This window comes from Phocoena sinus, chromosome 8, assembly GCF_008692025.1.
Source record: "Phocoena sinus isolate mPhoSin1 chromosome 8, mPhoSin1.pri, whole genome shotgun sequence".
Lineage (NCBI taxonomy): Eukaryota > Metazoa > Chordata > Mammalia > Artiodactyla > Phocoenidae > Phocoena > Phocoena sinus.
Genome location: NC_045770.1, coordinates 84,190,830 through 84,214,651, shown reverse-complemented (window position 1 = coordinate 84,214,651; position 23,822 = coordinate 84,190,830). Strand labels below are relative to the sequence as shown.

General features: G+C 44.6%; 1 protein-coding gene across 1 annotated transcript in view; it reads left to right on the top strand.

The window, feature by feature from the left end:
* The first annotated feature begins 3,271 nt into the window (after positions 1-3,271).
* Positions 3,272-23,822, top strand: part of LOC116758368 — a 132,424-nt gene continuing 111,873 nt past the window's right edge. The window contains exons 1-2 of the mRNA XM_032641182.1: positions 3,272-3,284; positions 17,894-18,260. Coding sequence (XP_032497073.1) covers positions 3,272-3,284; positions 17,894-18,260 — 380 coding nt within the window. The remainder of the gene's footprint in view (positions 3,285-17,893; positions 18,261-23,822) is intronic.

Sequence of the window (23,822 nt, the reverse complement as noted above, 5' to 3'; positions counted from 1 at the left end):
TGTGGGAGGCTGCAGAACAGTGAGAAGGGAGGGCTCTCTGGATTTCTGGCCCAGTGCAGTCCACGCCTCCTGTGTTAGCTCACCTGCGCTGTGTGGGACTGGGACCAAGGAGCAAAGAAGGCCAAGCCCGGAGCCGCCTGGGCCTGACACTGGGGAAGCAGGTCAGCTTCTCAAACGATAACATTATGGACAATAATAACATTGGTTACCATTAACTGAGCACTTCTACATGCCAGGTACTGTGCCGAGCAGTTTCTGTGCGTTATCTCATAAGGCAACAACCCTACGTGAGAGGTGCCACGGTTCTGCCCATTTATCAGATGAGGTACTTTCCAACCTCAGCTCTATGACTACGGAGGCTGTTCTAAACCCTGTCTCTCCAGGTATGGGCCAAGGACCAGCAGCAATGGTATTTGCGATGGCTTTTAAAATATGTCCCCAGAGTCTTGAGTCTCTGCCTGACAAGGGGTGGAGCTTAATTTCTCTCACCTTCAGTGTGGGCTGGAGTTAATGACTCACTTCTGATGAATAGAATACACAGGAGTGATGGTTTGTCACTTCTGGGATTGTGTGTAAGGAGACTGTGGCTTCCGTCTTCAGGGAAGCCATGCCACGAGCTGCCCTATGGAGAGGCCACGTGGTGAGGATCTGAAGGCTCCTGCCATCAGGGACTGACGTGCCTGAGCCTGGAAGCGGAGGATCCAGTCCCTTCAGAGACTGCAGCCTGCTGCCATTTCACAAGCTGGCTCTTCACTTCTTAAGAAAGCCCAAGCCACAGTCATCCAGCTAAGCTGCTCCCAGATTCCTGACCCTCAGAAACTGTGTGGGATAACAAGTACTTGTTGTTTCATACTGCCCAGTTTCGGGGTAATTTGTTATGCAGCCATAGGTAACTAACATAGTATTGTCTGGGAGCCTTTGAGAAATGCAGACCTCAAGCCTCACCCCAGAGGGGCTGCATCAGAAGCGCAGTGTAGTGAGACCCCAGCCCAGATGATTCACACGTACCTGAAGTTTGAGAAGCACTGTTTTAAGCCACTCCATTCACAGTCAAGAATAGAGAGATGAATACATATCTATCTCCCAAGGGAAGTCTTTTAATCTAGCTCATCTTGTGTCTTTCCTCTTTTGCCCTTTTTCACTCCAGTAAGGAAAGCCAGCATCCTCTGCCCATCGCTCCACCCAGGCAGCCAAGTCCCTTGCTCTGCTGAGCATCCTTTCCCTCTGCCCCAGACCCGGCATGTGACAAGTGCCTCCTTGCACAAAAATCTCAGTAAGGGTTGATGGGAAACCGCTCAAGGGAGTACTTTAGATGGGAACCCCAGGAGAATCATGGAGGCCAGATAACACACGAATTGGGAAAAGTACCCGAGGGATGTGATGCCATAACATAAAAGTGTGAGTTTGATTCATTTCCTTGACACGGGGCCAGCTCGCCTCTAGGGGTCTCCTCCCTTTGGGGAGTTTTTAGTGACTTCAGAGGCCAAGTCAACATATTGGAGAGGGAATAGGAAGGGGGTGGAAGGGGGTGTTTTGATTTCAAGTTATGAACAGAGGGTCACTGCGAGAACCCGTATTTGGGTGGTTGTTTCTTTCTTGTGTCTGTTGACAATGTGTGCCTGCTCTGGCCGCTGGGCACAGAGACTTCCTGGGGGCCTGAAGGCCAACTCAGGCCTTCAGACTGGGGAGGCAGCCTCCAAACTGGGTTGGGTGTCCCTCCTCTGTGCTTTGATAGCACCCTGGGCTGTCCTCCCTTATGCTGTTTATCCTCTGTAATTGCTGACTTACTTCTCTTCCCTCCCACACTGGAAGCTCTGGGAGGGGCCGTGTCTCAGCCATTGTTCCATTTATCAGAGTGTCTGGCACACAGTAAGTGCTCAATATTTATTTGTTGAACAAATACATGAATGAAGATTCCCTGTGCCTAGAACAGTGCCTGGCCCTTGCTACGCATTCAGTAAAGGGTTATGGAATGAATGAGGGTGTGCTGATCAGTGTCTGGAGAGGTGAGGAAGTGGTGGAGCTCTTGAAGGAAGACCCCGGAAATCCTGGGAAGCCCCTGGAAAGCTGCAGCTGCTCTGCCTGGGTCCGTCCCTCTCACACTGGAGCTGACTGTAGGCTTAGCTAGAGCCCGGCTTTCATCATGCTTGTTGCTCCTCTCACTTCTCTTGACTTGATAAATAGAACTGAACTTTCTGGTCTGAAAGGTGCTGCCTTATTGATTCAAAAGCTGGCAACAGTGACCCCAGCACAGAAACATTTCCTGGGGATCAAATAACCGGCTCCTCTCAGCACTCATCAATCTGCAGCCTGGCTACACGTCCACTTACTCTAGGACTTACTACCTGAACCCTAACCCTAAGTCCCCCAGGCCAGGAGATGGCCTGAATAATTTACTATCATCTTGATTTCCCAGGGTTGTAATTTAGAAGGGCTTGCTGTCTGAGGCAAAACAAAGCAATACCTTGGTTCACTCAAGGTTCCGAGTGGTGCTGCTTTCATGGAATGAAAATAATAATCCCATATCAAAAATGCTTTTTTTTTTTTTTTTTTTTTTGCGTTACGCGGGCCTCTCAATGCTGTGGCCTCTCCCGCCGCAGAGCCCAGGCTCCGGACGCGCAGGCCCAGCGGCCATGGCCCACGGGCCCAGCCGCTCCGCGGCATGCGGGATCCTCCCGGACCGGGGCACGAACCCGCGTCCCCTGCATCGGCAGGCGGACTCCCAACCACTGCGCCACCAGGGAAGCCCCAAAGAATGCTTTTTACACAGATTTTCTTATCTGGCTTGCATAAAAAGCTAGAGATAACCATTAATACCTCCAGTTCATAAATAAATAAATGTGCTGACGGAAGTTGAACAGTTGTCCTCTAGTACAGGTACAATGCTACTGCAGATGATAATAATAAAATAGTGACGACGGTTATTTCTTTAGTGTTTGTCGTGTGTCAGGCCCTGTACTTAGTACTTTTTATAGATAATCTGATTAGACGGTCACACCAGTCTTATAGATGATGCATGACTATTACTCTCATCTGACACTTAGCAGTTACTGAACCTTAGAAAAGTTAAATGACTTGCCAAGGATTGTGAAGCAAGTCTGGTTCTCCTAGCTGCCACTCTGTAAACTCCATTAGGACAGGGACCACATCTACCTAACCCTCTACTGAGCCCTCATGGCCAGCACAGAGCTAGCAGGCAGTAGGGGGTAAGTGCCTAGTTCTTCTGTTTCCAAATCTGACGTTCTTTCTGATTTTCTGTTCCGTCTCAACCATGAAGAAGGCAGGTCAGTGCCATGTGTCAGGAGGCCAGCCGGGCCCATTTCGTATCCATTGCCAAGGCTTTTTATACTCTGAGCCTCAGCTAGCTCACCGTCAGAATGGTCCTGGTTACAGCCGCCGTGTATCGAGCAGACTGCACGTGCAGCCGTGTTTCAGGCACTCTGTGGACCTTGACTGGGTTCCCCACACCACCCTGCAAGGGAGGCATTACTACTTCTGAGACAGGTCAGCTGGATTCAGAAAGTCGAAATAAGTGGCTAAGGTCACGTAGTACCTAAGTGGCAAACCTGAGATGGAAGCCACATGAATGTCAAAAGCAGACTCCACAGTGTCATCTCTCTCTCTCTCTAAAACAGCTCTATTGTGATACAAGAAACCATGTAATTTGCCTATTTGACCTTTAAAATCCACTGGCTTTAGTATAGTCACAGAGTTGTGCAACGGTCATCACAATCAATTTTAGAACATTTTCACTACCCCCCAAAAGAAACCCCTTACCCATTGGCTGCTTCCTACGCCAATCCCTAAGGCTCTCTCAGCCTTAGGCAATCACCAATCTACTTTCTGTCTCTATAGATTTGCCTATTCTGGACATTTTGTATGAATGGAATCATATAATATATGGTCCATTGTGACTGACTTCTTTCAGTTAGTCTAACGTTGTCAAGGTTCATCTAGGGTGTAGCAATATCAGTACTTCACTCCTTCTTATTGTCCCATAATATTCCATTGTATGGATATACCACATTTTACTTATCCATTCGTCAGTTGGTAGACATGTGGATTGTTTCTGATGTTACGTCTCTTACCCACCCTATTTGCCTCCCAGGGATGTTCTGAAGACCAAATAAAAATTAGGAAAGCATTCTCTATTCTAAAGTTCTGTACAAGTAGGAGACACCAGTTCTGATTGAGCTGATGGAAACAAACGAGGGCAAGTTGGTTTATGTTTATTTGTTTCCAACGAAGCACAGCATATCCTGCAGCAGTAGTTGGAAATTTAGTGAAGGACTGAGAACTGTTTGTGTTCTTATCACCGCTAGTGCCTCTTCAGCATGCCATTCTGTGATAATAGTTTCTATCTTGACTTTTATTTTTTGCTATAAAACAAATGATAGCAAGTGACTCTTTAAGGGAATGTTTTTTATTTGGAGTGATTCAAAAGTCTGGCATTTCACTTTTTATGGAAAACAGATCTATCTTCTGTCACTAAACTGGGGAATTGTTGACTGGAAATAATCTTACTAAACCAATTAAAAAAACTATTCGTGGATCTTTCTCATCAGCAGCTCAGCAATTCATATATCTTTCAGATATCAGAAGGGGCTAATCATGTGTGTGTTTCTAAGGAATCCACTGTGTATATTTTGTAAACACACTTAGATGAACCCAAGAAGAAAACCAGGACAGTTAGGAAACTTGCATCCTCTTTTCTTCCTTATCCTGGGGTGAAATGAAACAGAAGTGGGAGATTACGTTCTTTTCCTCCTCTTAATTGAGCAAACAAGGAATTGTTTCAACTAAGTCCTATAAAGATGGCATATGCCCACAAATATCCCTCGTATATAACACACTTTCGGCTTAGGTTTTTCTGCAGCCAGCCTGAAGGCAGTGTAAAAATGTCCCTGTAAAATCCTTCCTGTTTTCAGCTAGAGGCTGCTTCTACTATTTTCAAAGGGGCCTCTACACAATTCAACAGATTTATTGAGTGCTGACTGTGTCTGGCAAAGGACGTGGAGACAGACATATAGAGAGGTACCAGCCGGAGCATGAGAAAGGTGATCACCAAGACAGGAAGGAAGGACTAGAGTGGGGTGGAGGTGGGCGGGGGAGAGAGAGAGTGGGAGAGAGGCTGTATTGGGATAGCAAGTAGAAGGGCCGAGATGAGATAGGCACGAAATACTAAGAGCTACTATTTTTGCTTATACATGTACTGTTTGCTAGATACTATGCCAAACACTTTACACATATTTCTTCATCCAACCAGCACAATTGAATACTGGTAACCACCACCAGAAGTGGAACCACAAGTAGGTATCATTATGAACCCCCCTTTTAAGATGGGGACTTACTTGTCCAAGTCATACCCTCAGTGAGTGATGGAATTCAGGCCAAGTTCCTAACCACTGCTCGAAACCACCTCTCAGTCAAACAGAAACCAGCCTACTCAGGATGCTCCATATAAGAGAATACTTTTTTTTTTAAAGGAAAATGAAGTGTAATTTTCTCACTGCAAATTAGGCAATTTAGCTCTGAAATCCAAGTGCTGAATATGAGAAGATCAGAGTTTAACACTTTCACCATTTGAGCATTCTTGGGCTGCATATGTTATTTTGGTGGCCCTAGGTAAGGCTGGGAAGAGGGTGACTTTTATCTGTGGTACTTCTAAACACCTCCCTTTCTCCAGTGTTCAGGGCTGCTAGCCTGTTCTCTACCACCTTTCAAAGGACCTTGTGGTTGCCCATTACACCCAAGCTGTCCTGTGTCCCAGATCCGATATTTGTTTCCTGAGGTTATAGAGGCAGTAGGATCTAGAGCTGGAAGAGACTGAAAGACATTATCTGCTCTAACCCTCCCATTTTGCAGATGAGGAAAACTGAGGCCCAGAGAAGTGAATCACCCCAACTCACAGCTGGATAATAGGTCTTTGATGAATTGTTCCTTCTTATGTATAACTGTTGCTGCTTTTTGGAGAAACATGAAAGGAGCCCACAGAATTCCCTAATGTCTGAGATCAAGACCACTGGCGGTTCTCAAGATGATTTAGGTGATGTTCAACAGCATTTCACTTCCTGTCAATCCTTCTGGTTCAGGTCAAGGAGATAATTTCCATTTGGCCCTGTGTTTAACACCTAACACTTGGTTACCTCTAAAACAAAGAAAGAACAAAGCTCAGGCTCAGAGTCTCTGACAGGCAACTAGCCAGCAAGAGTCTAATAACCTTGTTTTGTTTTCATTGTACTTATTACTATGCCACTATTTATGGCAAATGATACTGACTTTCTCCTTACAGTACTGATACAACATTTCTCCTAAAATGTATCTATTTATGTTTTTAAAAATTGCTAAACTCTTTTAAAAAAGATTTATTTATTATTTATTAATAATAAATTTACTATTAATAAATTAAAAATTATTTATTTTTATTATTTATTTTTGGCTGCTTTGGGTCTTAGTTGCTGGCATGGGGGATCTTTGTTGAGGCATGCGGGATCTTTTGTTGCAGTGTGAGGGCTTCTCTCTAGTTGTGGCACACAGGCTCCAGGACACGTGGGCTCTGTAGTTTGTGGCACGCAGGCTCTCTACTTGAGGCACGTGAGCTCAGTAGTTGTGGCGTGCGGGCTTAGTTGCCCCGTGGCATGTGGGATCTTAGTTCCCTGACCAGGGATTGAACCTGCGTCCCCTGCATTGTTAAGGCGGATTCTTTACCACTGGACCACCAGGGAAGTCCCCAAAATTGCTAAACTCTTAAGCAAATAAAATTTCAGATGGTTCACAAATATGATAAAAATCTTCATAATGGTAAGCAAATGACTTAAAAGCAGGAGACATTGCTGTAAACCATTTGAGTGGCAAAGAGTCATGATTTGGGCCCCTATACAGGCCCCTGAGGCAGGCATATCTCAGATCACACTGCCTAGCTCCTTGCCTATTACGAGAAGGGTCATCTTTGTGTGAGGATTAGGGATAAATTCATGTTGACAAATCACTTAGCCTCATCCATTGCCCGCCCCAGGATCCTAACATTCCCATGGTCTGGCTTCTCCCTGGTGTGCCCATTTGTTCCTCTTCCCCCTCGCTACCCACTTTTCCCTCTAATCCTGCAATGACCTTAAAGTTCCCCTCTCTTCTCACTGTAGACTCAGACACTAAAGATGCCAGATACCACAAAGGAATTACTTCACACGGAAGAATGGTGAGTCACTGTGGCCTCCCGGACCAGACTTCAGTGAATGAAAGAATGCTGTGTGGGGCAGTGAACGATGCTGGTCTGGGGGCTCCTCACCCCGCCTCTCGGGAACTTGGTGGGCCTCCATCTCTAGGCCTCAGTTTCCTCAGCTCTACAACAACTGCCCCGCTAACCCAGAGGACTCTGGGAGTTCAAATGGTTCTGTCCTTCATTGATCTCACCTCTTGGCTCACAGGGAAGGTGGGATAAAGAAAGGAGGAGAGAGGAAACTGTGAGGGAACAGGGGTTTTCCTGATCTGTGAAATGGGAGAGAGACGTGTAGCCAGTTAGGGGCCCAAACTCATAGGGTTGTTATGAGGATTAATTAATTAAGACAATGTCGGACTTTCCTGTGGGTCCAGTGGTTAAGACCCTGAGCTTCCAATGCAGGGGATGCGAGTTCTATCCCTGGTTGGGGAACTAAGATCCCACAAGCTGCGTGGCATGGCCAAAGAGAAAAGTAAATAAATAAACAGATTGTCTTAGAAAGAATAAAAGCTCAAATTAAAAAAAAAAAAAAAAGACAATGTCTAAAAATGTCATACCACAATGCCCAGCACACAGTAGGTGCTCAAACACGATGGCTAGTCTCATTGTCATGGGACTGCTGAAGAGGTGAGCCACCTTCTAGACACAGTGGAGGACGCTGAGAGGTAGCAGGCTTCACCCAGTGTCCTTGAGTGGTGGAGTCATCCCTCAACCTGGACCGGCCTCCGTAGAGTCTAGATGGAGAATGGGCCCATCCCCTTCCCCTGGCTCTGACCAGGGACAGAGGGCACAGTCAGAAAATTAACACCAGGAAGAGAGTTAGGGGATTGGAGGCCCCTGTTTAGAGAAAAAAAAAAAAAAGACAAGAAACTAGGCAAAGGTCAGGAAATCAATTTTTCTTTTCTCCTTACAGATCTATAAGTTTAGAGGCTTGTAAAGGTCAGTGTTGTTTTTTTAAAGTACCTCCAGGATTTACATCCTGAGTAACACTTGGTTTCCTCCATGGTAAACATGAAGATCCAATTAGTTTTCCCTATAATTCAAAGAGATCCGAGAAACAGGGACCTTTCCGGTTGGAGTCAGTTTGGCTATAAAGTTTCTTGCTACATTATTCTGAGGATGAACTTTAATCCATATCTTATCTCCTGTTTGAAAATGAACATCCCTTTTCTTCTTATCATAATGTTTCTGCTTTCTTTTTCACTTTCCCCCCTTTCCTTAGGAGCCTTGGCCATATTCCTTTTTGGCAATTAGAGTGGATTCTTCATACTTAGTTATGTGCTGCACTCAGTTACCTTAAGAATTTTTCTCCCTGACTTGACTCCAGAAGGCATTTTAAGGTCCTGTCAAAGCAGAATGTTGCTGGAACCTGAGCTTTCTGGGCCCCGATTCTAAGTCTTTTACAGTGACATGAAATGGTGATCACTGAATATTTCTCTTTTTTATGGCATCCTTGGTCAGGGATGAAATCACCGATGCAGCCGTTCCATGAACCCTGTTTACAAAGGCTGCTTCTCAGTCTCTAGGTCTCTCCCTTTCCCTCTGGGTTTACTAATCCAACCTGGTCTGTCCCAGGGGACTGCAGGGTGAGGTGGGCAATTGCCAAGTACAAACACTGCCCCCCTCCCCAGGGTGGGCTTTCTTCTCATGCTGTGCTGGTGTGCTGCCATGAACAGGGCTAGTTCTGGATTCCTGGGGTAAGAGGATGGGGGTGTTCTTCACCTCCTTTCATGGAGGGTGAGAATCAGTGCTCCAGGCCCTTCTGAAAGGCAGGACCGAGCTTTGAGTAAGAGAGTCTGTGCATGAGCTAAGAAGTTGTGCAGCTGGAAATCTGCAGGAATATTACTTTGTTCTCTTTTGACCAAAAGAAGAGGTGTGAGCTCTTCAGCGACAAGAGAGTGTCTTGTACAGAGATCATTTGGAAGATTTGGCAGGAGACACTGGTCCTCTCTAGCACAATCCCCAGTTGACTGAGGATCCTGATAATCATAATAATTAACATCTACTGAGTGTTCACTATGAACAGGCCCCGTTAGAGGCACGTTACATGTATTATCTCATTTAATCTCAGCAGATACTCCCTACAAGGTAGATACTATCATGGTCTCCATTTTACATACACAGAAACCAAGGCACAAGCAGTTTAAGTAACTTGTTCAAAGCCCAACAGACTTAAGTGGCAGAGCACATTCCATGTGGCAGTTCAATACATCGTTTTTTTTCTCTATCTTTGATGAGAGAAGAAAAGGATGATGGATGACCACGCACCTACCCAATATGGTTCATTTATGAAGAGGTGTTTTCCCTTTTGCCTCTTAAAAGATTGCCATTTGGCTTTCCTCTTTGCCTGTCGCCTAACAGTCTAGATAGGAAGTATATCAAATCAGAATGCATCCTGAAGTTGCAAAGAACAGAGAATCCAACTCAAACTGACTTTATAAAGGAGATTTTTTGCCCTCACGTAATGGCAAGTCCAAAACTACAGTGATCCAACACCTCGGTAACGTTAGCATAGGCTTAGTTTCTTTCTGTCTTTCTGTACTGCCTTCTGAGGCATGTACTTCTTCCAAAGGCTTACTTTACTTCATGGTGGCAAAATAGCATTCTTGGCTTCATATGTGAGCAGCTGAGAAGGTAAGAGAGCACTTCTATTCTGGCATTCCAAGCAAGAATCCAAAGATTCACTCTGGTTGGACAACTTAAGTTGTAGCTAACCCTTGAATGGAATCCTCCATTCAGTTCCAGGGGAGTGGAATTTATTGACTGACTTAAGCCAACCAAGGATCACCCCTATAAACAAGGGAAGAATCTGCTTCCACTGGCTACATGGGATATAGAGAGAGGTTGGATACCCAGATAAAATCTGGGTACAGTCAAGAAGGGGAGAGCATATCAACAGAATGAGCACTGGGTAAATAATTCGTATCTTTGAATCATTTAAAGATAAAGCATGCTTTTGGCTGAAAGTGATAGAATGCCCAATGGCTGAAACGTAGGAGATGATTAATCTCACTTTGCATGAAATGTGGAAGCAGGCCGTTCCAGTGGGTGTAGTGGCTCAGTGATATTCCCAGGGACTTGGGCTTTTTCTCAGTTTCATGCTCAGTGTTTCAGCAATGGTCACAAATTGCTGCTAGAGCTCCTGGCATTACCTTCTCAGATGTGACCCAAACAGGAAGAAGCAGGAAGAACGCAAATAAAAAGGCTCTCTACCCCATGCATCTTGTCTTTCACTGAGGTAAGAAAAATCTCTCCCCCAAATATCCCAGCCATCTCTCTCTTCATTCCAGCTGGCCTGACCTGGATCATACGGCCATCACTAGCTGCACAGGAGGCTGGGAAAGTGAATACCTGCCATATTCAGTCTCTGTCATGGGAAGAGACTGGCAAGGAAAAAATGGATGGAGAATGGCCTTGGGTAATCATCTAGTAATGTCTTGTTTTGGTAATTTTGTGCAAATGAAGTGAAGGCCTGCCCTAAGATTTTACTAGTATCCATTACAGAGAATCTGTAAAATCTGGCTTAAGGTCTTTTCAGCAAAACTCAGACTCACAAGTAGTTAGCATTCATCCATACTATCTTCGAATACAAAGTTCAGTGTAGCATTAGGTATTCAAGTGTTGACATCAATGAGAGGTTTATCGGAAACGCATTTAGGCGTCAGCCTACTTTACATTGTCAGCAGTCAAGGAACACCTCACACCTAGTTAAAAATCAGACATCTAAAGTAGGCCTATAAAAATTGGAAATTCCAGGATAGACTGTTAATTAATCTGAAGTCTGCTTTTTCGAGATGGTGAAAACATTTCTCTACTAATTAACTGCCTAATCTTCAGGGCTATAAGCTCAGTCTCAAAGTACATTACAAATATCCTGTCACTCAGTAAATTGCAGCTAGTATCAGCAAAATATTTTTGGCTTATTTGAGGACCGGCTCAACGAGGCCAAGAAAGTGACTCAACAGATTAGAGAAACGGTAGAGTGAAAGATGCTGAGAACAATCTGATTACACGCATATACATCCATTATGTTTTCAGTTTCGAACTATTCCAACTGTGGACATTCTTTTTCCTCCTAACTTCCTTTGAAAAATGACATGAACAAATTTTTCACTGCAGTTGGAAGCAGATTCTGTTAGAAGAAAGAGGCCAATACCCGGTGAAACTGTGACAAATGAATCTGCTAGGAGGAAAGAAAAACTTAGAACATTCAGAGAGCTGAGGATCCAGGAGTAATTGCAGTTGGGCTGGGTAGGGCCAATGTAGACTTACATTTAGTACTGACTCACAACCAACATTTCATGGTGCTTTAGCATTTATGAGGCATTTTTACTTACGCTGCCAGTTGGCCCAGGCTCTAATACATCTCCACCGGAGCATATTTGGTATGTACAATTATACTGGGATGTAATAGGTATTATTTTTGGCAACCCAGCAGGTTATTCCTCATCTTCCCTTTCTGGCAGCTGATTCAGTCCTGGCCAATCATAGTATCCATTCACCTGAACCCATGGAGGACCAATCAGGGTCTTCCCCTGGGATTTTGACGTACAGCCAATAGCGTTGCCCACCCACCTCATCAGCACCCCATGCTGCAAAGCTGGAAAGTAAGACTGGAGCTGTAGGGGAGAATAATGGAGATGAAGAGAGCTTAGCAACTCTTTTGGACCCAGGATCAATCTTTGCCAGATGCCAGACCCCTTGGGATGTCCTAGTTAGGTGAGCCCAAACATTCCATTTCTGGCTTAGCTAGTTTGGGTTGAGTGGCTGTCACTTTCATAGAAAGTCCTGATTGATGCCACCATTTAAACAATCTACAATCCATCTTTGCACGCACGTTCAGCTTGAACTGAGGCTCTTTGACACAGTCTCCCCTGATGACTCTCCTCCTACCCTTCTTCTTTCCAGTAGCCACATCACTCACTGATTGTACCAGCTGGCACAGTGTCAAATGCAATCGTAATATTCCGTGATTTTTCAAATGTCTTTTTAGCTGTATTGTATGTAAAGTCTTATGGGAATGGATAATACAGTCCCCAGTTAATAAACGGGAGAAGTTCTGAAAGGAATTTTGGAAGTTGTTTGGTTAGAACTTGAAATACATGTCTCCAGAGAAGTAATATAAGCAATGGTTAAATTCCCAGGCTAGCTCACAAAAGCCTATTTTATGAAAATGTGTGTACAATGGCAGAAAATCACAGAAGTATGCAGAAAACTACTGCTTAGAAAAAAGTAAGTTTGATTTGAGGAAACCAGGAGGTAGAAACAGGCTTTTCTGGACTTTCTGGAGAAGCTTTAGAGTTGTGTTGTTCTTCTTTTTTGAAAATCAGTTTCGATTTTTACCAAACTTATATATTCACGTGGTTTAAACAGTCAAACAGTTCTCCAAGATTTACCACAAAAAAAACAGCAGTTTCCAAACCACTCCGTGTCCTCAATTTTCTGTTTTATTTTGGAGGCAACTGCTTTTAAATCTTATAGTTGTTTCATTTGGTATTTAACACATATATCTAAGTCACTTCTTGAGTTTTCTATTTCAGGCATTATCTGTTGATTTCCGATAAGGCATATAAGAATTCAGTTTCCGTCCTCACCTGCCCACCCTGGTACGCAACACTCACACCCTCATCTTCTTGATGCAGATCTAGCATAAACCTTTGGTTAGATCGATATTTAGTGTTCCCATTATCACGACTAGATAGCATGCAATTCATTACTGAGTCACGTAGTACAAAAAAGTATGAAGATTACTTTCCCTTTGTATCACGACACTAAGTTTTCCTGGGATTAATAATTATCTTATTTTTTGTTTGTTTGCTTAAGTTGTTTTAAAATTAAAAAAAAATTTAATTAAAAAAATTTTAATTGAAGATTTAAAAATTTTTTAAATTAAACATTTTTTAACATTTTTAACAACAAAGTTTAAAATTAAAAAAAAATTTTAATTAAAAATTTATTTATTTTTTTTTGGCTGCGTTGGGTCTTTGTTGCTGTGTGCGAGCTTTCTCTCGTCGCGGCAAGGGGGGCTACTCCTCGTTGCGGTGAGCGGGCTTCTCATTTCAGTGGCTTCTTTTGTTGTGGAGCACAGGCTCTAGGCACACGGGCTTCAGTAGTTGTGGTGCACTGGCTCAGCAGTTGTGGTGAACGGGCTTAGTTGCTCTGCGGCATGTGGGATCTTCCCAGACCAGGGCTCAAACCCGTGTCCCCTGCATTGGCAGGTGGATTCTTAACCACTGCGCCTCCAGGGAAGTCCCTGCTAAGTTTTTATGTAATTATTAATTTAGCTTCAAATTCTCTCCCAGTTAGCTGTATATCTTCTCAGTAAGTTCAGAAAAATATCATGTCTTCTATCAATTTCATCTTTTTGGAAACTTCACTCCCTGCACCTTCTGAAGTGGTTGTGTTTCCTGAGCCTAATGCACAGCCGCTATCCCAGGATCTCCCTTCTTCATTACCCCGGGGGATTCCTTTGCCTTACTCTTGAGTCGGATTTCTTGCTTCCTGAATCTTAACTTTCCTCTTTCTTGCTTCACTCCCTCATTTGGGCGGCGTACTTTTTCCTATAGGAGCTTTTTCTTCTTTTTGGTAAACTTAACATAAAATTTACCATTTCAACCATTTTTAAGTGGCATTAACTATACTTACATTATTGTGCGACCATACCACTATCCATCTCCACTTCATCATCCCAGACTGAAACTCTGTACACATCAAACAACAACTCCTCATTCCTACCTCCCCACAGCCCCTGGTAACCAATGTTCTACTTTCTGTTTCTATGTATTAGACTATTCTAGGCACCTTATATAAGGGAAATTGTACAATAATTGTCTTTGAGAGTTATGAGAAGTACAATTTTTGAGAATATGCGTATCCAAAAATTATCTACTTTATCACTTAATAATAACTTGGCCAGGTATATAATTCTGAGTTGCATAAACTTTTCCCTTTTAATTTTGAAGGCACTGCTTCAGTATGATATACCAATTAGGATCATGGGCTCTGGAGCCAGTCTGCCTGTTTCAAATCCTAGCATTTATTACCTCTGTCATTTGGGCACGTTTGTCAGCTCCTTTGCACCTCAGGTTTCTCACCTGTAAAATGAAGGTAATAATAGCACCTATTTCATAGGGTTGTTGTGAGGATGAATTGTAAAGCACTTAATACAGTACAATATAGTTAGAGTCTACCTGAACTATTAGCTACTATTGCCTTGCAACTTCTGCTGCTGTTGAGAAGTCTGAAGCTGTTTTGATTCTTGATGCTTTCTAGGTCACTCATTTCTTTATCTTTAGAAGTAGCTAAAATCTATTTGTACAAATATTCTGAAATTTTATAAGGATGTTCCTCCATGTAGGTTTATTTTCTGGGCACTCAAGAGGTCCTTTCAATCAGGAGACTCATGTCCTTCAATTTGGGGAAATCCTATTGATTAATTAACTTATTTATTTAATGACAGTCTCCCCTCTATCTTTTTCTGTCCTCTCTTTCTGGAACTCCTATCATTTAGTTGATCTGGCCTGTCCTTTATTTTCACCTATATCGTTTATCCCTAGTCATTGTTTTTCTTATAGTTAATGTCCAAGAGCTCTGCCTTGTTCTCATTTCCCTTTTTTTTTTTTTAACAGCTTGTTCTTGTTTCATGGGTGCATATACTCTTTTATCTCTCTGAGAATTTTCATGAAAAAAAAATACGGGTTTTCTTTTCCATTAATAGCCTTGGTTTTTGCTGTCTGCTCTACCATCTCTTTAACATTAGAATCTTTCTTCTAACAACAAGTAATTCTTGGTATCTGCCAAGTGGGGCAAAAAAAAAAAAAAGCTAATTGGAAGTTGTGCATGTGTGGATGGGGTTTGTCAGCTATGGGCTTGGATCTGATCAGGAGCCTGTCATGTCAGTATCTTTTCTCTTTTCTCTTTGGCGGGCCAAATTCACCAGAGAAGAATTCTGCAATCTCCTCTCTGGAAGACGTATGTCAGGCTTCCAGCCTGCTGGAGAAGAGGGCTTGGGCAGTATTTAAATTTTCATTTAATCCTCTTGTTTTTAATGCACGTAGCCTCTCCGGGAAATAAGCCTCCAGTGTCTTGCTGGGGTGGAGGACGGTCACCCAGCTGTAATGACTTGGAGAGGGCATTGAATTGCTTCTTCAGTAGCCTTCCAACTACAGCTCTGTGTTCTGCGGTTTTCCAGTTGTGCAGTGCAAATTAGGATTCTTTTCACTGTTCATTATCAACAGCTTAGGAGTCTGCTTTCTTGGGTCTTCTGTCAGTTACCACTAGATTTTTTTTTTTTAAACGAGAGCAATTGTTCATGTTGCACTTTTCACTTTACTCATCAAGAACATCTCTCCAAGTCAATAAATATTCTCGAAACTATGTTAATAGTTGCCTTGTATTCCTTCATATAAATGTACCATCATTTATTTAACCCACTTTCTACTGCTGGATAAATTTGGATTCTTTCCAAATTCTTTCTATTATAAGCAACTGTGTGTGTTGAACATTTTTGTTGCAAATGTTCTGTTTATGCCTTTAATTATTTCCTCAACTTCAATTCAGTACTACTTCTGTCAGCACCGTCAACACTTTTGACCGCTCATTAGTCCCACGAGATGCTTTGTGAAATAGGTTCTGCAGACAAATACGTTTGGGACTGCTGAGATTCTGTGTGGGTCGGTAGTTTAAAAAGCTCCATAGGTGCCTTTGTTGTGCAGTTCAGTTTGGAAACCATCTTGATCACAGACTCTGCTTCTGTTTTATCCAAGAAAAGCTGTGCTGTTTGAGGCCTGAGTGAAGCAGTATTAGAAAAATTGGCAGGTGTCTCAGTCCCTTTGGGCTACTATAATAGAATTCCATAGACTGGGTGGCTTATAAACAACAGAAACTTATTTCTCACAGTTCTGGGGACTGGGAAGTCCAAGATTAAGGCACAGGCAGATTTGGTGTCTTGTGAGAGCCCACTTCCTGGCTCATAGGCACCATCTACTAGCTGCGTCCTCACATAGAGGAATGGGTGCAGAAGCTTTCTGGGGCCTCTTTTACAAAGACACCAATCCCGCTGGCCTCTGTTTTCATGACCTATCATCTCCCAAAGGTCCTACCTCCAAATACCACCACACTGGGGATTAGGTCTCAACAAATGAATCTGGCAGGCAGTGCGGGGGGAGCGGGTAGGGGGCATAAAACATTCAGCCTCCTGTAGCATGGCAGGAATATGTGCGGCTCAGAATGACAAACAGGGGCTTCCCTGGTGGCACAGTGGTTAAGAATCTGCCTGCCAATGCACGGGACATGGGTTCAAGCCCTGGTCCAGGAAGATCCCACATGCCGTGGAGCAACTAAGCCCGTGCGCCACAACTACTGAGCCTGTGCTCTAAAGCCTACGAGCCACAACTACTGAGCCCGAGTGCCACAACTACTGAGCCCATGTGCCACAACTACTGAAGCCTGCGTGCCTAGAGCCTATGCTCCACAACAAGAGAAGCCACCGCAATGAGAAGCCCGTGCACCGCAACGATGAGTAGCCCCCACTCGCCGCAACTAAAAGAAAGACGGCGTGCAACGACGAGGACCCAACGCAGCTAAAAATAAATTAAAAAAAAAAAGGCAAACAGCCCAAACAGCCCTTTGTGCCTTAGCACAAGGCACAAAGTATAGCCCACCTACCTATCCTCAGGATGTGCTCAGAGCTCTATACAGCGGGAAGTAATGCTTTGGGCATAATTTCGTTTAAAAAAGTTCATGAAATAAGGCACAGTTTGTTTGGAAGTCAAACTTTATAGTCTACACTTGGAAAAAAAAAACAGAAAAAAAGAATGTTTAATTACCGTTGAGAATTTTGAGAGAGGGCTCCAGATAGAAAAACAAGCACCATTTCAGCAATGTCAAACAAAGAGCCAAGTCTAGTAATTCTCAAATTATAGTGAGCAGACACTTCACAAGGCAAGCTTGTTAAAAATGCAGATTTCTGGGCTCATCGCTCGTAATCTAACTCGTCATCTATAGTGTAGGCCCTAAATCCGGAACCTACAACAAGGATTCCCCCAGGAATCTGCTGTAGGTGGTTCGTGGACCAAAATTTGAGAAACTGGCATCGGCAGTATTTTGCCAGAAATCACTAGCGTTGCTTGAATCTGGAAACTTCTCTGGAGTTCCCTTGTTAGTTGTCACAGGATCTTGGGGTTAAGGCTGAGAACACTTTTTCCCATCAAACAGGGCACCAAGCCCAGAAGATGTGCTGGAGTGACCCACTTTGGAGTGGTTTTAACGGAGCCCAGTGTGTCAGGCAAACGTTTGCGATGGAAGGGTTTTCTAACCTTCTTGTCTGGCTGGCTGTCTATTTCCTGGGCTCACTTAAAATTCATGCAACCCCCTCAGAAAACAAGGCTGTCTGGCTGAAAGGCTATACAGACCCTGGCAAAGGGCTTCAAAATTTTAAACAAGCAATTAGAGAAAATGAGAAAACTGGTCGGCTTGATGTTTGGTCCAAGGAATAGGAAATGGCTACTCAAAATTCGGAAGCACATTTTTGGGGGTCTTTTTGTTCCTCTCTGCACCTTAACTTTTTGTGCCCTAACATGCTCCTCTTTCATCTGAGGCCTGTCTGCTACTCTAGAGTGTGATCAAAGCGCCAGCGCTCCAATCTTTGACCCTAATAAGTAGCCAACGCCCTCACAGACGCTGGGCCGGATTTGGCGTTCGGGCTGCGGCGTGAGGCTCTCAAGCGCTCGCACGAATTTTACTGCGAGCTCGAAAAGGGGGCGCCGCCTTCGCGGCCCAACTGTCCTCCCCATCCCCAACTGTTGCCCCTTCCGGCCACCGGCTGCAGCCTTGCTCGGCTCGTAGGCTCTCGGGTCAACGGTCGCGGGCAGAGAAGCCCACGGGGACCTCGCGTAGAGCAGCCCCGCGTCCCCGGAAGCTCAGGCTCTCGGGCGCCGGGCCGCGGCGTTCTGGGAGGTCGCTCTGAGCGCTCCGCGGCCCGGCCCACCGCATCACTCACGACCGGTCCCCGCCGGGCCGCCTCGGTCCCTGGAAGACACCGAGGGTAAGCACGGCGCATCCCGTGGACGTTCTGGAAGCCGGCGCGGGGCCGCGGGCGAGCCCCGGGAGGGAGTCTGGGTCTCCGGCGGCTCCTCCGCGCGCCCCGGGCGCAGGCCGCCGTCTGGCCCGAGCCCGCCCGGGTTTCAAATTCAGATACGCGGCGGCTGTGCGGCTTCCCTCCGCTCCTACCCGCCCTACAGAGCGCGGTGGACCTGTGGGCCTTTCATTGCGCGCGGACAACGCTCCTGCGTGGCACTGGGCGGAAAAGTCCCTGGGCACCGGCTGTGTACCCCCAGCCCAACCTCACTTTCTGCCCTTGTACACACTGCCCTTGCCCAGCCAGGCCGCGTGCCCGTCTCGACAAGTTCACCCCCGCTCGCCAGCCAGAACCAGCTGCCTGCTTTCTCTTTGCTCAGCTCATGAATCCCCTCTAGAAAACAGACCGGAAGGGGGAGCTTTGGGCCTAGAGAAGGTTTTTCTGTCCCAAAAGGCCCGCCTCCCGCGCACCTGGTTTTAATAAGAGCCTAGGGAGGAATACGGCCAGGGACCTGAAGAATCCCCAAGAAATACTGTCTAGAGAGAGAAAGAAGGGCGCACACGGATTGTACTTGAGCAGGCGCAGTCACTGTACAAGGTTGTAAAGACCTCGTGCACTTTTCAACTTTCTTTGGCTTGGAGAGGATGTAGATGGTAGTGATGTTAGAAATGGCATATAAACAGCAGTTAAAAACACATCTATTAACATCAGAGGACAAGGAGATTGCACAGTTGTGGACAATGTATTCTTTTCTACCCAGTTTTAGTAATAGAAAAGGAATATTGAAAACAACTTTGCCCGTGCCCCATATTCCCCACCGCCTAGTCCATGTGCACACAGATGTTTACATAATTGCATTTCAAATTCTGGAACAAGGGAGGTGAGTTACCTCCTAACAGAACAGAAGCCTTCTTTAGTTCTGAGCAAAAGATCTCTCAGTACGTGAACTGGAAGTTATAGATTGTATCATGCTTTCAACCTATGTTATAAAAGTTTAAAGGATAAAGGACATGAAAGGCTTTTTTAAAAGACCCTAGTGAGACATATATATTCACACACATTTTCTTTGCTCTTCAGTTAAATCCAAGAACAAATTTTCCAGTATAGCGCTTTGATCTTTGCACTCTTAAGAACTCAACTCTACCTTGTACTAGAATTTTGAGAACATTAATTTTTCAGCAAACATTTCTTAAACCCCTAATCAGCGTTAAACCAGAGAACTCATGGTTGTACTGATGTCCCCTCTGCTTGGAACGATTATCTCTTGCCTTTGCTTCCCTTGCTTGGCCTAACTCAGATCTCTGCTTCCAGTATCCGTTTCCCTGCCCACCGTCATACACCAAAGATATTTTATTTCTTCAAGGCACTTACCACGATCTGAAATTATTAATTTGATTATTGCCTAGCTCCACCACAGTCATTTAGGGACCTGGCTGTTTTATTTGCTGTTAATGTCCTAGAACCATACACTGGCCAACTCCCGGGGTCTACCAGGACTTGTATTTAGTATATACTAAAAAAAAAAAACAAAAAAAACTTTGCAGTTTAGAGTGTAGCCTTGGGAGCATTTGCTAAGTGATTGTGACCCTCAAGGAAATGTATCCTTCCCCCCCACCCCACCCCTTTTTCCCCTGGGTAGCTTGGGTGCAGCTGCCGTGTGACCCACTGGCCCTTCTAAGGACCCACGCATGGTGACCCACCAGCCCCAGGAAGTAGGCCCTGGAGGCAGCTCATGCAGTTTTTTTGGGTCCAGATCTTGGACTAGAGAGCGAGTGGGATTCTCCCCCAGAGGCCTGGGACTGCTGGCCACACAACCCCCCTGACCCTTTAGCACTTCCTAGTGCTTGGCTGCATGCATAAGTTTCCAAAGTTCATGGTGGGAGCTGCTTATGAAAGATGCGCTGTTATTGTTGGACTCCCAGCACAGGGAATAATTAGGGGAGTGACATGCGCTACAGTCGAGGTCTTTTCTTGTGGGCTGGGTCATTCACGAAGCCACGACCGGCCTGTTGCTGGCAAAGGCTCTGGATTCCTACGTGGTTCACTTCTTGGAGGAAGCCTGGGTGAGGAAGACGCTGGGAGTGGGGGCAGAAAAGTTTGGAATCTTCCGTGGTTCCTCGGGGATTGATTGTGGTTGAGAACCACCTTGGGCAACACCGAGGTAGAGTGTCTGGGTCCGCTTGCCTTTCCTCAAGGCCACTCTGGGCTCCCGGGGCCTTACAGGCTGCCCTGCACGTCCTGGGGGCTGAGTTAGAGACCGCAGCAGGGGGAGGAACCCCGAGGTTCTGGAAAATGCCAGTTGCCAGCAAGGAAGAAGCTTTTCCTTAAGCTCTGCAGTGCCCAGCATGGTGTTTGGCACATGGTGTGTGTTTAATAAATGTTCATTCAAGTATGAAGCGTGAGAGTGCGCTTCGAACTGTGTTTCAAGCCTGGCTGTGTCGGTGGACAGGGACTCTCGAGGCATCCCCACGGCCCACACTCCTCACTGTAAGATGCGAAGAATGTTATCCACTTCATGGGGTGCTTTTGAGGGTTAGATGGAGTAAATACTGGAAAGTAGTATACTCAGAGCTTGGCACGTACTAATAGAGTAGGTGCTAACACATTTTTAAAAAATACAATATGGGAAAGGTAGCAGTTACCTCGTGGGGGAGAAACGGGAATGGAATCAGGAAGGGGCACACTGGGGATTTCAAAAGTAACCGTCGTTTTTTCTTTCTTAAACTGGGTGGGTTTTGTGATATTGCTGTCCTTTATACTTTACGTCTTATAAATGTTTTAGTAACTGCTCCATATATGATAAAACATTAAGACCGCTCACTCTGATGTCTCCTATTTGTGTGACCGTGTCTTCTTCTTGCACAAGCTTATGAGGGAGGAATTATTATTATTTCCAGTTTACAGATGTGGGAACTTAGGCTAAATAACTTGCTTAAGTTATGCACAGGTAAATAAGAGATCCCGGATTTAAATCAGTCTGTGTTCTTGACTGCTCTGTATGGCTTTCTTATGTGTTGCTGATATAGCAGGTTGTATCTACGCTTTAGAAATGACGAAATTCATTACCCTACCAATGGTCCACTGACATAAAACTGCACATTATGACTTACCTGTGTGAATCAGTATATTCTCAACTGTGTGAAACCAAGACTAAATATAGAAATAAGCGTGATCCAGAAATGGCTGATTGCAAATTGCCACTTCTCACCCTCTACTTGAAATTTTGTATTCATCAAAACTGCCTACTGTTCTCAGTAGTTCACTTAATAATGAGAAATGCTATATATTTTAATTTAAAATAAATGCATATAAAATGGGATGCCACTTATATGTGTTTTATTTACTTTTTATCTAAAACACATATGAAATCTCTCTATAAAATATGTATTGGGATTCCATCTAAGATTTCAACAGAAGAAAGGTCCAGGATGCAAGAAAAAGAAAATTGACTATTGCTGGTTTAAGAATATAATTGACGGGACTTCCCTGGTGGTCCAGTGGTTAAGATTTGGCCTTCCAATGCAAGGGGGTGTGGGTTCGATCCCTGGTCATGGAGCTAAGATCCCCCATGCCTCGCAGCCAAAAAACCAAAACATAAAACAGAAGCAATATTGTGACAAATTCAATAAAGACTTAAAAAAATGGTCCACATCAAAAAAATCTTTAAAAAAAGAATATAATTGAGGTTTAAAAATTTGATAGTATGAAACAGCTAAATGTCATTCAACAGACACTTGTTAAATGTTTTTTTTGTATAAAGCAGCGTGTTAGGCACTTAGGGAGAATACAGAGATGACTAGGATAGTTTGATATTCAGAGTTGTTTGTAGTCCTTCAATGTGTAACATGTTAATATACTATTGATTGTTTTGAGACGTGATTGTTTGAGACTTCTCTAATCAAAACTGATTGTATTATGAATTATGAGATTCCAACAATTGAAGTGTTTGGGAGAATGCAAAGCAAAGATCAATGATTTCACAGCAATTCCTGTATTTGAGCTGGACTTCAAAGTTGGATAAAGACAAGGAGAAAATGAGAAGGTTCATTGAGGAGAGCAAATGCGGGGGCGGGGCGGTGGTTAGGAAATCTTGAGGGCTGTAAATAGTTCAGTTGACTAGAACGTTAGGTGGGAGATGAGGCCAGGAGGGCAGGTTGGAGTGAGAACCACGAAGAACCTCACTTGCCAGACTGAGGGGTTTGGCTTTCCTGATCCAGTTGGCAGTGGGGAGCCACTGAAGGTTCCTAAGTGTAGTTGTGACATGCTCAGCACTTCCGCCTAGAAGCATTCTTCTGATGGTGGTTGTTAAGAGGGAAGAAAACAAGATGTGGAGACCAGTGAGGAGGTTTTGGGGATAGTCAAGAGGGACAATCATAAGGACTTCAACTAGCATGATGGCAGGGGACATAGAAAAAAAAAGTTTTGACGGAAGAGGTATGGCTGGAGCTGAATTTATAGTTTGATGACCGATGGAATGTGTTGACAAAAGGAGAAATTAAAAAAGACTCTAGGGCTTCTCTGGTGGCGCAGTGGTTGAGAGTCCGCCTGCCGATGCAGGGGACAGGGGTTCGTGCCCCGGTCCGGGAAGATCCCACGTGCCGCGGAGCGGCTGGGCCCGTGAGCCATGGCCGCTGAGCCTGCGCGTCCGGAGCCTGTGCTCTGCAATGGGAGAGGCCACAGCGGTGAGAGGCCCACGTATCGCAGAAAAGACTCTAAAGATTTGAGATTGGATGCCATTGACAAAACAGAGAAGTCAAGAGGAGGAGCTAGGGATATTTTTAAATAAATAGTGCATGAGGATGTGAGAAAGCTGGAGTTGAAATTTCTATCCTGCAGGACTTCTCTGAGCCTTTAGAGAAAGTATCATACACCATTTCCCCAGCTGACCACAGAAAGCCCCTTTCCTCCTCCCCAAACATTTTTCAGAACGCTGTTTGGAAATGTATCAGCAGACCAGGCCTGCAGGGAAAGAGCAAGCCGAGTACTTTGGACCTTTAACAACATCAGTACCACAGTACAGCCAGGACACACCTCATAGGACACCTCACACCCAGGACGCTGTGTTCTGGGACCCAGGTCAGTTAGTATTTGCCCCTCTCTTCCGGCTGCTGTTCTAGGTACCACTTCATCATGTCTTGGGTTTATAGCAAAGGGAAAGTGCAGTATCAACTTTGAATGGAAGATGAGTGCGAATTTCACACTCTTTCCTGAAGGGTTGGGAAATTTGGGGGAGATTTTGAATTTTCTTAGGAATCCTTTCTCTTCCTCCTGAAGGGCTAGAAGACATGGAAGCCCTGTTTCTATTATTGGTGCGCTGCTACTGTTCTTGTTTAGACATCATTTCCTTTAGAACAGGGTCCTTGGGTTTTGAAACCTCATGTATGTATTTAAAATCATCCAAATGGACTCATCTCTAGATTTGCTGCAAGCTCTCCAAGTGACATTTAGGGACATGATTCCAGTTAAATCAAAGGCTCCCCTTACCACAAAGTCATCTCCATGATTTTTAAAAAACTATTTTAAACACGA